The sequence below is a fragment of the Littorina saxatilis genome, linkage group LG15 (genome assembly GCF_037325665.1).
Source record: "Littorina saxatilis isolate snail1 linkage group LG15, US_GU_Lsax_2.0, whole genome shotgun sequence".
NCBI classification, from domain to species: domain Eukaryota; kingdom Metazoa; phylum Mollusca; class Gastropoda; order Littorinimorpha; family Littorinidae; genus Littorina; species Littorina saxatilis.
The window spans coordinates 2833946-2851445 of record NC_090259.1 but is presented as its reverse complement, the minus strand read 5'-3'; the positions used below and the strand labels follow the sequence as shown (position 1 = coordinate 2851445).

The 17500-nt window shown below is 42.0% G+C and overlaps 2 protein-coding genes across 5 annotated transcripts in view; one reads left to right on the top strand and one right to left on the bottom strand.

The window, feature by feature from the left end:
- Positions 1–16398, bottom strand: part of LOC138948207 (high-affinity choline transporter 1-like) — a 41530-nt gene extending 25132 nt beyond the window's left edge. Inside the window, exons 1-2 of one of the 4 annotated variants that reach the window (XM_070319710.1) lie at positions 16382–16398; positions 7853–7979 (exon numbers count right to left, since the gene is read on the bottom strand). The gene's annotated coding sequence lies outside the window, so the exon portion shown is untranslated. Of the gene's footprint in view, positions 1–7852; positions 8092–16317 lie in introns of those variants that run through there. The other 3 variants (XM_070319709.1, XM_070319708.1, XM_070319707.1) reach the window with 3 other exon arrangements.
- LOC138948421 (glutamine-rich protein 2-like) lies at positions 14092–16305 on the top strand. The gene has a single exon (XM_070319955.1). The coding sequence runs from the start codon at positions 14092–14094 to the stop codon at positions 16303–16305; it is 2214 nt and encodes a 737-aa protein (XP_070176056.1).
- Positions 16399–17500: the final 1102 nt, after the last annotated feature.

Here is a 17500-nt window from a genome sequence, read left to right as displayed (position 1 = left end):
GAGACAGAGATAGAGATTGAGAGAGAGGGGGGGAGAGAGAGAGAGAGAGTGAGAGAGAGTTAGAGAGAGAGAGAGTGAGAGAGAGAGGGAGAGAGAGAGAGAAACAGAGAGAGAGAGAGAGAGAAACAATGACAGAGACAGAGACAGAAAGTACGTTTGAGAAGGAGGGGGAGGGAGACAGAGACAGAGAGACAGACCGAGGCAGAGATTGAGAGAGAGAGAGAGGGAGGGAGAGAGAGAGAGTTAGAGAGAGAGAGAGAGATAGAGAGAGATAGAGAAAGAGCGAGAGGTAGGCCTATTGTTTAAAAAAACCAAACTCAATTATCAATCAACAGGGCCGCATTTCTCGTGTCGTAGATTTTGCAGAGGGCTACACTATCTCGGCTTGTATGAATAAGCAATCTACCGATTGTTGACAAACACTTCTTGTGTACACAACCGACATGCTCCAGTCAGTATGTAGGCTATGTGGTGGTATGTAGGCTATGTGTAATGATGTTGGGTGTTGTTCACAGGTACTGACAGAAAAAGCAAAGCATATACGGGCACTCGGAACACAGCCAGCCAGCGAGCCAGCCAGCCAGCCAGCGAGCCAGACATACAACCATGCATACATGCAGGCAGACAGACAGATATACAGACAGACAGACACATGCATACATGCAGGCAGACAGATATACAGACAGACAGACAGACAGACAGACACATGCATGCGGAGCAGTTAAGCCAGAGGGGGGGGGGGGGGTTACAACCTGGGGTCCAGGGGTAGACCCCTTGGGGGGTACATGGGCGAGGCCCCGTTGGGGGGTCTGGGGGGCTTACAGAAGCTGAAGAGTTTTAGCTATTTTATGAACAATTTATGGCTGATCCTTGATTTTAAACATGATCAATTGGTGTCAGCAGCCACTCATTATTTCTTTTAAAGTTAGTATTAATTTTTTTAATTTTTTTTGACAGCCGGGGGGGGGGGGGAGGTGTTCCGGAACCCCTGTAACCCCCACCCCCCCCCCCCTAATCCGCCCCTGTGCATACATGCAGGAAGACAGAGAGATATACAGACAGACAGACAGACACATGCATACACTCAAGCAGGGAGAGAGAGAGAGAGAGGGGGGGGAGAGAGAGAAAGAGAGATCAAATCAAATCAAATTTTATTTTACGAGGGTTGTGGCATAAGCAATATAAACGAGCTTCTTTTCAACCAGCCCTCGCCTAGAAAGGGTATACTCTAATCTTATATACATATATATATACAAACGTAAAACAATTACGAAAGATAAACATAAAAGTAAAAAAATAAAAATAAAAGGCAGAAAAACTATTCACAGGACTATATACACGTTGCAGGCTATACACACATTCATACGTTATGAAACACTGATGCTATGGACAGATATGATCAATATGAAAATAATCAGAACAAAGTCTTCCATCACTGTGACTTTTCGTAATTTGACATTAAATGTAATGAGAGGTGTTTTTGAAAGTATTGCGACTTGTTGGGACTCGAACTGATTCCGGGAGAGAATTCCACAAAACGCTGCCAGAATAAGCTAAACTTGATTTAAAGAGATCTATCCGCGGAATGGGGACATTGAATTTTCGGTTTGATTTGGCTTTAAATTTTGTAATGAAAGCACGTGGTGCATGGCTGGAAAAGATTTTGTGAAGGAGCACGCCTTTATTTGATTTAAATCTTTCTTTTAAGAGCAAAATCTTAAGTTTCTTATAATCGTCGAAAACGAGACTGGATTGTTTTAATAGAACTGATGCTCGTCTGTGTATACTATACAGTGGTTTTAAAATATTTGCACTGGCTGAGTCCCTGATGGTCGAACAATAATCCGTGGTGGTTTGTATGTATGCAATAAAAGATAATAACCTTGAGTGTGGATCAAGAAAGTATTTTATTCTGTTCAACAGATATATTTTCCTCGACATGGTTTCACACTACGATCTAACATGATGGGTCCAAGATAAATTATTATCGATATTTACTCCCAAAACTTTGTGATCTCCTACTTCCGCTATTGCGTCGTTGCCAATTAATAAGGAATGAGGATTATTCTTGATGTTTTGTCTTTTTTGCCTTGTTGTAATTAACATGTATTTGGTCTTTTGGGGGTGAAGACTCATGTGGTTATACTCCGTCCAGTTAATGAGATCATCTACGCTGTTCTGCAATGATAAATAAACTTTGTCTAATTTTTTATCAGAAGTGTGTATGGTCGTATCATCAGCAAATAGTTCACAATCATCATTAAAACTAAAAGGAAGATCGTTAACATACAGAGAGAAAAGAAGTGGCCCAAGGACAGAACCCTGGGGGACTCCATATAACACAGGTCTTTTACTTGACATAGTGGAATTTACGCAGACGGACTGCTCTCGTCCGGCTAAGAAAGATGAGAGGAGGCATAGGGTTTGGGGTGACAATCGATACTCAGCTAATTTTCTTGAAAGTAACTCATGATTAATGACGTCGAATGCTTTTGCAATATCAACAAATAGGACACCACAGATTTCATTATTATTAATGTTGCTAAGCAAGTTTTCAAGAAGGTTTATTAATGCTGTGTGGCACGAATGATTTTCTCTGAAGCCTGACTGATTTGAATGAATAAGGTCGTATTTCTTCAAATGTGCGGCCAAGTGTGTATATGTGTTTTTCAAGTGGTTTGGATAAAACGGGAAGAATCGAGATTGGTCTGTAATTGGCGGGGTCAGAAGAATTACCTGGTTTAAATAGCGGGATTACTTTTGCCTCATTAATTTGGCGGGAAAGTCAGATTTGTCCAGGCACAAGCTGTAAACGTATGTCAGAGATTCTGCAATAAAAGGGGCAGACAACTTCAAAATTTTCCCATCAAGATTATCTAGACCACGAGTACCAGATTGTTTTAAGCATATCAGATAATGGAAGACTTCGCTCACAGATAACAGGGGGATGTCTAAATTATGTGTAATATTTTTTGAAACACAAAACTGTTTCAACTTGTCCTGATTATTCTGTTTTGATCTATCATTTGTGATTATTTTTTCAACAATAGAAGTGAAATGAATGTTAAGGTCATCCGCAGGTACATCAATGACAGAAGATTTTACGGCTTCTTTACGTGTCAACTGGTTGATCACTTTCCAGATGGCTTTTGAGTTTTGTTTTGTATTTGATGCAGCGAGCTCACGGTAATATTTTCTGCGACCAGCACGTTTCATGTACGTTACTTCGTTTCTCTGCTTTCTGTACTCTTCTTCTCTGCCATTACGTTTAAGAAAATCGCGGTGATTAATCGCACATTGAATGTCGTCTGTAAGCCATTTTGGTTTTGGGTGTTGCTGCACACGAGAGGTTCTGAATGGTGCATTTTTATCATATACTTTTATAAACAAGTTGTACCATAATTCAAATGCTTCATCGGGGTCATTATGATTATAAATTATTGAAAAATCTGTACAACTTAAATCAGAAAGGAATGATTCTTTATCAAGTTTTGAAAATAGCCTATAAGTTATGAATTTATGCTTTCGTTTGGGGATTCTAACCCCTTTTTTCGACCATGTGAGGCATACTGGAAAGTGATCACAACAACCAATACTTGGAACTGAGGTTTCAATAATGTTAGCTTGGGTTGACACACAGATATGGTCTATAAGCGTAGATGAGGTAGCTGTAACTCTTGTTGGAATCGTTACTAATTGTTGTAAATTATGAAAGGATAACTTTTCCATCCAGCACTTGTTGGGTTTCAGAAGATCAAGATTAAAATCACCCAAAAGTATAATTGTGTGACAGTACACTGGTTGAGGTTGTTGTTGATGCAAGAAGTAATTCCACAGTGCAGGATGCCAGGGTGGAGACATCATAGGTGGTGGAAGAGGGCGGTGCAGAGGGGCCAATGAGTGCACCCAGTTAGCTTGCAGCGGCGACATCATGGAGTGCGCGTGTATGACGGCTTACTAGTGCCAAAACCTCATAATTGTAATTATCAAGGGAAAATTAGCTATTTTCCCTTGATAATTACCATTTTCACGTGTTTATTACTAATTTTCCCGGGAAAATTACTAATTTTCCCGGAATAATTACTAACTTTCACCTGTTAATTACTAATTTTTAGTTTTGGCTCACTTCCTGACGGATTGCTAGTGCCAAAACTAAAAATTAGTCATTTTCCCGTGAAAATTAGTAACTAACAGGTGAAAACAGTAACTGACAGCGTTAATTAGTAATTATCACGTGATAATGGGTAACCCCAGGTTTTGGCACTAGTAAGCCGTCATAGGGCTTACTAGTGCCAAAACCTCATTTTCACGTGTTAATTTCTCATTTTCCCGGGAAAATTAGTAACTTTCACCTGTTGATTACTAATTTTTAGTTTTGGCTCACTTCCTGACGGATTGCTAGTGCCAAAACTAAAAATTAGTCATTTTCCCGTGAAAATTACTAATTATCCCGTGAAAATGAGTAACTAACGAGTGAAAACAGTAACTGACAGCGTTAATTAGTAATTATCACGTGATAATGGGTTACCCCAGGTTTTGGCACTAGTAAGCCGTCATACGCGTGGCCAGGGAAGGCAGCCATCCGTGGAGGAGGAGGCAGTGACCAGGCAGGGTCAGCATCGGCGTGGCGGACAGCTGACAATGGAGGTGGCAGAGTGTAGATTGGCGGGGCAGCAGAGCGTGGCTGATGGTACTCGGGCAGCTGCTGCATCACGGGGTCGTCTTGCCGCTCAGCACTGAGCTAAACACTGGGCGCTAACGGCACGGCGCTGATGACTGAAGTGTGGTGGGCGTGGCTGGGAGGGTGTTGGGGGTGGCTAGTGGGTGGGCGACCGTGACCAGCCTGGGTGTGGTCATGAATCAACAGGGGATATTCCTCCTGAGACACGAGGGGAGGGGGGCGCTCGTGAACATTGCTCCCCATGGAATGATGCATCTGGCGTTTTGGATCGCCGGTCCGTGGCTGTTGATTCCCGTCATTGCCTGGGCCAAACAAATTTTCGGCAATACGGGCTGTTCCTTTGGGGCTGGGATGAAGTACGTCTCTGTATAGCGCTAGGCGTGGAGCCCCGCTATCTGTTGTGAAGATGTTGTCATGCGAGACGAATGCAACCCCAAGTCTACCACACACTTTGTTTAGCGCATCGTTAGAGAGGCGTATGTTTGCATTTAGGAGGGGTGACCGGCCTTTAGCAGGGAGGATGGCGGAGGCACAGAGTGACGCGTGCGGAAACACTCGCCTGCATTCCTTGACCAGACCTGTCCACGTATTGCCGTCGACTGGGGACTGCTTACATGTGTTCTGGCGACGAGGTCTGTCCCCGTAATGCCTGGAATACACACTTTTTGACCAATGTCTTCGCGGCTGGATTTTGCCATGTTGATACCACGGATGACTGAGTCACCCAGCAACAATGAGGTAGTGGTGTTGCTAAGTAGAATGGGCCCGAGTTTTTCTACTGAACTTGAAGAGGTCTTGTGAGCCAATTTGGAGCTATCATTGGCGAGAGCTGTAGACGAAGCGCTCGCCGAAGCTGACACAAGTATCTCCTGGATTGGGTGTGGGGTAGGTTGGGAGGTTGAGGCCTTCTTTGTAGCATCTGTACCGCTCGGGGCGGTGCTCGAGCATGTGTCGTCGTCTACCGACACTGAGAGGAGCCATGTGGGTGGTGGTGGGAGATCCGCGTCTTGATCCGTGTGACATACTGAGGGTGATCTTGAGGGAGAGGGCAAAGGGTCATCTAGCCTTTTCTGGATCTTTTCAACTACACATCTGATTTGTGCGTTTTCCTCCTCAAGCTTGGTCACTTTCGCTTTTAGGGACTTGATTTGTTGTTTGATAGCGTCCTTTGAGTCAGTACATTCCAGAGTGACAAGCCTGTTGACAGCAGATGCCAGGTTCTTGACACGCTCTGCCGTGTCTAAAATTTCTGTCAGGACAAAGTTCTTGGTCTCGAGGCGAGACAGGCGGAAGCTTATTACCTTCGGAGTTGTCACGGCTGGCCGCGCGATAAAGTGGCGTGACTGACGCCGCTTTTGTTTCCGTTGGTGAGAGGGAGGGGGCCGGGGAAGGGAAGAATTCTCAACAAGCTCGAACCATGTGCAAAGAAAAGGCACTGGGGCGGAATGGACGGATTGTGCCAAGAAAAGGAACTGGGGCGAAATGGACGGATTGTGCCAAGAAAAGGCACTGGGGCGGAATGGACGGATTGTGCCAAGAAAAGACACTGGGGCGGAATGGACGGATTGCAGAACAGAATCTTGAAACTGAGAATCAGTTGCCATGGTGTCGTCAGCGAGTGTGGCAGTTATTGTGCTGATCGGTGAATGGAGGCTGTGAAACTCTGTTTCGCTCCATCTATAGACACTTGAATACCTTGAGCCATAAGAGTTCCGGTTTGAGACTTGTGTTTGAAGTATAGAGTCACCGTTATCAGTTTCAGTCCGTCCTCAAACAGTCTGATGACAGTCCTGGCGACGGATGGCGGGGGTATGATGCTGGTGAGATTTGATTGGGCTGGAATGCTTAGCAGGGCGCCACTCTCGTCGAAGTCCTGAACTGACTTGAAGGTCGATGGTGTCTTTGTTCAAAAGAGCGGCATCGTGACACAGCAGAACATTCCGCCATGTCACCAGCTCTTGCATTGAGCACCGATGGTTTTTTTTTTAATCTCGTCCAAAGTGTCTGTCATTTTGATAGAATGTAGGTCGGCAGCAGAAGTAGAGCTGGGTGTGGTGGGCGTAGTATTGCCAGATGTGTGATCATGAGTGGGTAAGGGGTCTGTCAGTTTTGGGAATTGGGGGATGATGTTGGGAGTTTCAAGCAGCGGTGTAAAGTTAAAGCAATCCATAGAATCGGGGCTCGATGGGGGGGGGGGGGGGGGTGACGAGGTTGGATGGGGAGTGTGAGTCCTGCGGCGAGGACTTCGATGACTCCATCACTACACATTCACTCTTCATTTACACATGTTGCTGGTATGGAGGGGCACTCACACTACATAGTGCCGAGCAACACACCACGCCGTTCAGTGGATCGTGTTATCACGGGGGATAGTCACAGTGACCAGTCTTAGTCACCAACACATGGTCCTCAGCTGCGTAGCGTGGGTATAGCGATAGTCACAATGCAGAACAAAGAACCCAAATCTTTATGCACTGGTATCGTCAAAGTAACACATTATTTCAGTATAGAAAATAATCGAATCACCAAAAGAACATGGTATGTACGAGTTACTTGCACAAGAACACAACTGTAGTTCAAGGTAAACTTGATAAAATCCACACTTTTGTCAGAGCACATAGATCCGTGTCTGCACCGGTCAGAAACCGGAAGAAGAGAGAGACAGAGAGAGAGACAGAGAGAGAGAGAGAGAGAGAGAGAGAGAGAGAGAGAGAGAGAGAGAGAGAGAGAGATAGATAGAGAGAGAGAGAGAGAGAATGACAATTCTTTATTTTTCGAGGGTTACAAGAATAAGCATAGATATGCTTTTTTGCATCTGGCCCTCGCCCTAAAGAGGGACTAATCTACTACTACTACAACCACTACTAAAGACTCATTACACAAATACATAATTGTTGGGGGGAAAAAGAGAGAGAGAGAGAAACACACACACTCACACATACACGCGCACGCACACACACACACACACACACACACACACACACACACACACACACTGACACACTGACACAAAAACTGAGAGATCACTTTCGAAAACAACAGAGCAACAAACGGAAAACGTTGCGTAGAAGAAGACGAAGTGAGAGGAAAAGTCATGTCGTGTGAAAAGAATGACGCTACAAGCTTCGTATGTCTCACCAAGCTGTTACCAGTCTTAACGTTCAAACTCACCTGAGGCTGAGCGTTGTTGACACAGTCCTATGTGTGAAAATATCGGAACATGTCAGGTTGTCCCTCCATGCACTTTTGTCGTCTGTCTGTATGTCTGCCGTCTGCTCACAGGGCCTGCTCCGAACAACTAAAACCGGCCGTACTTCAAATCCAAGCACAACTTTTCATCGCGCTAATCATTTCGAAACTCGCCACAGACACGACACAGGCGCTAGAAATGAATAGTAGTTTCAAGTTCCATGTTTTGCATACCTTGTCAGTATTTTTTTTATTTCTTTAGTGATCTATTCATGTAAGTTTCATCGTTAATATACTTTCTTCCGTCGAAAGATCAAGAGAAACCAAAATATGAACAAATACAGAAAGAAAACCTCTTAGAAAATCAGAGTTACTGAAAGGAATGTACTGAGATTTCAAGGTGAACACGAAAGCTGTGATATCTACAGAATATAACCAGATTTCAAGGTGAACACGAAAGCTGTGATATCTACAGAATATAACCAGATGTCAAGGTGAACACGAAAGCTGTGATATCTACAGAATATAACCAGATGTCAAGGTGAACACGAAAGCTGTGATATCTACAGAATATAACCAGATGTCAAGGTGAACACGAAAGCTGTAATATCTACAGAATATAACCAGATGTCAAGGTGAACACGAAAGCTGTGATATCTACAGAATATAACCAGATGTCAAGGTGAACACGAAAGCTGTGATATCTACAGAATATAACCAGATGTCAAGGTGAACACGAAAGCTGTGATATCTACAGAATATAACCAGATGTCAAGGTGAACACGAAAGCTGTAATATCTACAGAATATAACCAGATGTCAAGGTGAACACGAAAGCTGTGATATCTACAGAATATAACCAGATGTCAAGGTGAACACGAAAGCTGTGATATCTACAGAATATAACCAGATGTCAAGGTGAACACGAAAGCTGTGATATCTACAGAATATAACCAGATGTCAAGGTGAACACGAAAGCTGTAATATCTACAGAATATAACCAGATGTCAAGGTGAACACGAAAGCTGTGATATCTACAGAATATAACCAGATGTCAAGGTGAACACGAAAGCTGTGATATCTACAGAATATAACCAGATGTCAAGGTGAACACGAAAGCTGTGATATCTACAGAATATAACCAGATGTCAAGGTGAACACGAAAGCTGTGATATCTACAGAATATAACCAGATGTCAAGGTGAACACGAAAGCTGTGATATCTACAGAATATAACCAGATGTCAAGGTCAACACGAAAGCTGTGATATCTACAGAATATAACCAGATGTCAAGGTCAACACGAAAGCTGTGATATCTACAGAATATAACCAGATGTCAAGGTGAACACGAAAGCTGTAATATCTACAGAATATAACCAGATGTCAAGGTGAACACGAAAGCTGTGATATCTACAGAATATAACCAGATGTCAAGGTGAACACGAAAGCTGTAATATCTACAGAATATAACCAGATGTCAAGGTGAACACGAAAGCTGTGATATCTACAGAATATAACCAGATGTCAAGGTGAACACGAAAGCTGTGATATCTACAGAATATAACCAGATGTCAAGGTGAACACGAAAGCTGTGATATCTACAGAATATAACCAGATGTCAAGGTGAACACGAAAGCTGTAATATCTACAGAATATAACCAGATGTCAAGGTGAACACGAAAGCTGTGATATCTACAGAATATAACCAGATGTCAAGGTGAACACGAAAGCTGTGATATCTACAGAATATAACCAGATGTCAAGGTCAACACGAAAGCTGTGATATCTACAGAATATAACCAGATGTCAAGGTGAACACGAAAGCTGTAATATCTACAGAATATAACCAGATGTCAAGGTGAACACGAAAGCTGTGATATCTACAGAATATAACCAGATGTCAAGGTGAACACGAAAGCTGTGATATCTACAGAATATAACCAGATGTCAAGGTGAACACGAAAGCTGTGATATCTACAGAATATAACCAGATGTCAAGGTGAACACGAAAGCTGTGATATCTACAGAATATAACCAGATGTCAAGGTGAACACGAAAGCTGTGATATCTACAGAATATAACCAGATGTCAAGGTCAACACGAAAGCTGTGATATCTACAGAATATAACCAGATGTCAAGGTCAACACGAAAGCTGTGATATCTACAGAATATAACCAGATGTCAAGGTGAACACGAAAGCTGTAATATCTACAGAATATAACCAGATGTCAAGGTGAACACGAAAGCTGTGATATCTACAGAATATAACCAGATGTCAAGGTGAACACGAAAGCTGTGATATCTACAGAATATAACCAGATGTCAAGGTCAACACGAAAGCTGTAATATCTACAGAATATAACCAGATGTCAAGGTCAACACGAAAGCTGTGATATCTACAGAATATAACCAGATGTCAAGGTGAACACGAAAGCTGTGATATCTACAGAATATAACCAGATGTCAAGGTGAACACGAAAGCTGTGATATCTACAGAATATAACCAGATGTCAAGGTGAACACGAAAGCTGTGATATCTACAGAATATAACCAGATGTCAAGGTGAACACGAAAGCTGTGATATCTACAGAATATAACCAGATGTCAAGGTGAACACGAAAGCTGTGATATCTACAGAATATAACCAGATGTCAAGGTGAACACGAAAGCTGTGATATCTACAGAATATAACCAGATGTCAAGGTGAACACGAAAGCTGTGATATCTACAGAATATAACCAGATGTCAAGGTGAACACGAAAGCTGTGATATCTACAGAATATAACCAGATGTCAAGGTCAACACGAAAGCTGTGATATCTACAGAATATAACCAGATGTCAAGGTGAACACGAAAGCTGTGATATCTACAGAATATAACCAGATGTCAAGGTGAACACGAAAGCTGTGATATCTACAGAATATAACCAGATGTCAAGGTGAACACGAAAGCTGTGATATCTACAGAATATAACCAGATGTCAAGGTGAACACGAAAGCTGTGATATCTACAGAATATAACCAGATGTCAAGGTGAACACGAAAGCTGTGATATCTACAGAATATAACCAGATGTCAAGGTGAACACGAAAGCTGTGATATCTACAGAATATAACCAGATGTCAAGGTGAACACGAAAGCTGTGATATCTACAGAATATAACCAGATGTCAAGGTGAACACGAAAGCTGTGATATCTACAGAATATAACCAGATGTCAAGGTGAACACGAAAGCTGTGATATCTACAGAATATAACCAGATGTCAAGGTGAACACGAAAGCTGTGATATCTACAGAATATAACCAGATGTCAAGGTGAACACGAAAGCTGTGATATCTACAGAATATAACCAGATGTCAAGGTGAACACGAAAGCTGTGATATCTACAGAATATAACCAGATGTCAAGGTGAACACGAAAGCTGTGATATCTACAGAATATAACCAGATGTCAAGGTGAACACGAAAGCTGTGATATCTACAGAATATAACCAGATGTCAAGGTGAACACGAAAGCTGTGATATCTACAGAATATAACCAGATGTCAAGGTGAACACGAAAGCTGTGATATCTACAGAATATAACCAGATGTCAAGGTGAACACGAAAGCTGTGATATCTACAGAATATAACCAGATGTCAAGGTCAACACGAAAGCTGTGATATCTACAGAATATAACCAGATGTCAAGGTGAACACGAAAGCTGTGATATCTACAGAATATAACCAGATGTCAAGGTGAACACGAAAGCTGTGATATCTACAGAATATAACCAGATGTCAAGGTGAACACGAAAGCTGTGATATCTACAGAATATAACCAGATGTCAAGGTGAACACGAAAGCTGTGATATCTACAGAATATAACCAGATGTCAAGGTCAACACGAAAGCTGTGATATCTACAGAATATAACCAGATGTCAAGGTGAACACGAAAGCTGTGATATCTACAGAATATAACCAGATGTCAAGGTGAACACGAAAGCTGTGATATCTACAGAATATAACCAGATGTCAAGGTGAACACGAAAGCTGTGATATCTACAGAATATAACCAGATGTCAAGGTGAACACGAAAGCTGTGATATCTACAGAATATAACCAGATGTCAAGGTGAACACGAAAGCTGTGATATCTACAGAATATAACCAGATGTCAAGGTCAACACGAAAGCTGTGATATCTACAGAATATAACCAGATGTCAAGGTGAACACGAAAGCTGTGATATCTACAGAATATAACCAGATGTCAAGGTGAACACGAAAGCTGTGATATCTACAGAATATAACCAGATGTCAAGGTGAACACGAAAGCTGTGATATCTACAGAATATAACCAGATGTCAAGGTGAACACGAAAGCTGTGATATCTACAGAATATAACCAGATGTCAAGGTGAACACGAAAGCTGTGATATCTACAGAATATAACCAGATGTCAAGGTCAACACGAAAGCTGTGATATCTACAGAATATAACCAGATGTCAAGGTGAACACGAAAGCTGTGATATCTACAGAATATAACCAGATGTCAAGGTGAACACGAAAGCTGTGATATCTACAGAATATAACCAGATGTCAAGGTGAACACGAAAGCTGTGATATCTACAGAATATAACCAGATGTCAAGGTGAACACGAAAGCTGTGATATCTACAGAATATAACCAGATGTCAAGGTGAACACGAAAGCTGTGATATCTACAGAATATAACCAGATGTCAAGGTGAACACGAAAGCTGTGATATCTACAGAATATAACCAGATGTCAAGGTGAACACGAAAGCTGTGATATCTACAGAATATAACCAGATGTCAAGGTGAACACGAAAGCTGTGATATCTACAGAATATAACCAGATGTCAAGGTGAACACGAAAGCTGTGATATCTACAGAATATAACCAGATGTCAAGGTGAACACGAAAGCTGTGATATCTACAGAATATAACCAGATGTCAAGGTGAACACGAAAGCTGTGATATCTACAGAATATAACCAGATGTCAAGGTCAACACGAAAGCTGTGATATCTACAGAATATAACCAGATGTCAAGGTGAACACGAAAGCTGTGATATCTACAGAATATAACCAGATGTCAAGGTGAACACGAAAGCTGTGATATCTACAGAATATAACCAGATGTCAAGGTGAACACGAAAGCTGTGATATCTACAGAATATAACCAGATGTCAAGGTGAACACGAAAGCTGTGATATCTACAGAATATAACCAGATGTCAAGGTGAACACGAAAGCTGTGATATCTACAGAATATAACCAGATGTCAAGGTCAACACGAAAGCTGTGATATCTACAGAATATAACCAGATGTCAAGGTGAACACGAAAGCTGTGATATCTACAGAATATAACCAGATGTCAAGGTGAACACGAAAGCTGTGATATCTACAGAATATAACCAGATGTCAAGGTGAACACGAAAGCTGTGATATCTACAGAATATAACCAGATGTCAAGGTGAACACGAAAGCTGTGATATCTACAGAATATAACCAGATGTCAAGGTGAACACGAAAGCTGTGATATCTACAGAATATAACCAGATGTCAAGGTCAACACGAAAGCTGTGATATCTACAGAATATAACCAGATGTCAAGGTGAACACGAAAGCTGTGATATCTACAGAATATAACCAGATGTCAAGGTCAACACGAAAGCTGTGATATCTACAGAATATAACCAGATGTAAAACAACCATGAAAACAACAAACGAAAAACCGAACAAGGTTACCAAGGTTACCAAGGTTACCAAGGTTACCAAGGTTACCAAGGTTACCAAGGTTACCAAGGTTACCAAGGTTACTAAGGTTACCAAGGTTACCAAGGTTACCAAGGTTACCAAGGTTACCAAGGTTACTAATCCATTTATTAGTCGTGTAAATTGTATCTGAGTATGAACACGAAAGTCAGTTATGGCATCTACGGAATGTAACAAGATGTAAAACAACCACAGCAAAAAATTAAACGAGGTTAGTAATTCACTTTGACCAGGTGCAAACTATATGACATGTATGTGATGACACACACGCTGTAGTATTTACAGAATATAATGAATTTAAAACATAAACACACACAACAGATTACTAATCCTGTTTGACCAACGTGCACACTGTCACCATACCTGAGTGTGAAAATAAAGGTATGATATATACAGAGCGCCACAGACACACTGTCACTATACCTGAGAGTGAAGATAAAGGTATGATATATACAGAGCGCCACAGACACACTGTCACTATACCTGAGAGTGAAGATAAAGGTGTGATATATACAGAGCACAACAGACACACTATCACTATACCTGAGAGTGAAGATAAAGGTGTGATATATACAGAGCACAACAGACACACTGTCACTATACCTGAGAGTGAAGATAAAGGTATGATATATACAGAGCGCCACAGACACACTGTCACTATACCTGAGAGTGAAGATAAAGGTGTGATATATACAGAGCACAACAGACACACTGTCACTATACCTGAGAGTGAAGATAAAGGTATGATATATACAGAGCGCCACAGACACACTGTCACTTTACCTGAGAGTGAAGATAAAGGTGTGATATATACAGAGCGCCACAGACACACTGTCACTATACCTGAGTGTGAAGATAAAGGTATGATATATACAGGGCGCCACAGACACACTGTCACTATACCTGAGAGTGAAGATAAAGGTATATATACAGAGCACAACAGACACACTGTCACTATACCTGAGAGTGAAGATAAAGGTGTGATATATACAGAGCGCCACAGACACACTGTCACTATACCTGAGAGTGAAGATAAAGGTGTGATATATACAGAGCACAACAGACACACTGTCACTATACCTGAGAGTGAAGATAAAGGTGTGATATATACAGAGCGCCACAGACACACTGTCACCATACCTGAGAGTGAAGATAAAGGTGTGATATATACAGAGCACAACAGACACACTATCACTATACCTGAGAGTGAAGATAAAGGTGTGATATATACAGGGCGCCACAGACACACTGTCACTATACCTGAGAGTGAAGATAAAGGTATATATACAGAGCACAACAGACACACTGTCACTATACCTGAGAGTGAAGATAAAGGTATGATATATACAGAGCGCCACAGACACACTGTCACTATACCTGAGAGTGAAGATAAAGGTGTGATATATACAGAGCACAACAGACACACTGTCACTATACCTGAGAGTGAAGATAAAGGTGTGATATATACAGAGCGCCACAGACACACTGTCACCATACCTGAGAGTGAAGATAAAGGTGTGATATATACAGAGCACAACAGACACACTATCACTATACCTGAGAGTGAAGATAAAGGTATGATATATACAGAGCGCCACAGACACACTGTCACTATACCTGAGAGTGAAGATAAAGGTGTGATATATACAGAGCGCCACAGACACACTGTCACTATACCTGAGAGTGAAGATAAAGGTGTGATATATACAGAGCACAACAGACACACTATCACTATACCTGAGAGTGAAGATAAAGGTATGATATATACAGAGCGCCACAGACACACTGTCACTATACCTGAGAGTGAAGATAAAGGTGTGATATATACAGAGCAAAACAGACACACTATCACTATACCTGAGAGTGAAGATAAAGGTGTGATATATACAGGGCGCCACAGACACACTGTCACTATACCTGAGAGTGAAGATAAAGGTGTGATATATACAGAGCACAACAGACACACTGTCACTATACCTGAGAGTGAAGATAAAGGTGTGATATATACAGAGCGCCACAGACACACTGTCACTATACCTGAGAGTGAAGATAAAGGTGTGATATATACAGAGCGCCACAGACACACTATCACTATACCTGAGAGTGAAGATAAAGGTATGATATATACAGAGCGCCACAGACACACTGTCACTATACCTGAGAGTGAAGATAAAGGTATGATATATACAGAGCGCCACAGACACACTGTCACTATACCTGAGAGTGAAGATAAAGGTATGATATATACAGGGCGCCACAGACACACTGTCACTATACCTGAGAGTGAAGATAAAGGTGTGATATATACAGGGCGCCACAGACACACTGTCACTATACCTGAGAGTGAAGATAAAGGTATGATATATACAGGGCGCCACAGACACACTGTCACTATACCTGAGAGTGAAGATAAAGGTGTGATATATACAGAGCGCCACAGACACACTGTCACTATACCTGAGAGTGAAGATAAAGGTGTGATATATACAGAGCGCCACAGACACACTGTCACTATACCTGAGAGTGAAGATAAAGGTGTGATATATACAGAGCACAACAGACACACTGTCACTATACCTAAGAGTGAAGATAAAGGTGTGATATATACAGAGCGCCACAAACACACTGTCACTATACCTGAGAGTGAAGATAAATAATGATAAGCTTACCATCCCGAAGAAGACAGTAACGTGCCGAAATATTGATTATACTGTAGATATAAACGTACCTAACCTGGTTACTGGTGTGTTTTCAGTCTTTTTATTCAAGTGAAGATAAAGGTGTGATATATACAGAGCGCCACAGACTGGACACACTTGACAAGGAAGTAGAACGAAACAGGATTTTCAAACTTGTTCGACAACCTTAGTTCAGTGTACCGGTAGGCCCCTACCTGTTTGGAGCCAGCACTTTCCAACAAAGAGCACAAGGTGATAAAAGAGAAATTGGCTCGAAGCGGACTTGTGTGTGATTTTATTCTTTCCTTGTCGTCTTGTTTGTAGGCCCCCTATCTGATTTTAATGAACGGGGACGCGAGAAATGCCAAGGGGCGACCTTGCCCCGGTCTGTCGAGATCTGTCTGTGGTTGTATGTCCCTCTCTGTTTTTCTTTGTCTGTCTGCCTGTCTGTCTGTCTGTCTGTTTGTCTGTCTGTCTGTCTGTCTGTTTGTCTGTCTGTCTGTCTTGTTTCTCTTCTGTACAGAGGCACTTATGAATAAGCCGCCCCAATCGATCGACTTTTTAGCACATTCTTAGTTTCTAGCACACACGCAGGCACGCAAGAAAACACACAGAGACGCAGACACGCAGACACGCAGGCACGCACGCTCGCACACACACACACACACACACACACACACGCGCGCACACGCGCACATTGAAACGGCCACAACAACACCAACACACCACCTTGTGCCTCCTCGGATGTTTATTTTGACAAGTGACGACAAACAGTGACACCAATTTCAGCGTGCAAAAGGACACACCATGGGCGACAAACCCTAGCTTGGTAGTCTCACAAGCTCAGTTGCATCTGTGGTTCATACAGCTCATGTACCATCTGTCAAACAAAAGGACGTAAGCGCTCTAAATGATTACAGCATAACATTGTGCTGCAATAGTACGTGAAAGTTTTGCGAAAGTAAGTTTCTGACACCCGAGCGAACAACACACCATTGCAATGCCTTCATCAAGAGACTTTCTTCATCATTACTCAATGCATTCGGATCAGTCATCGCTCAACGGCTATCGCCAGTTATCTCTCTGACCGGACGCTACAGTCCTACGCGAATCTATCAAAATAAGAATACAGAGTTATCTCCCATATTATGTTTTTCGCGAGCACTGATCTAAA

What these genes read in the sequence shown, in the direction of transcription:
- LOC138948421 (XM_070319955.1), top strand. Translation starts at nt 14,092, where the DNA reads ATGATATATACAGAGCGCCACAGACACACTGTCACTATACCTGAGAGT.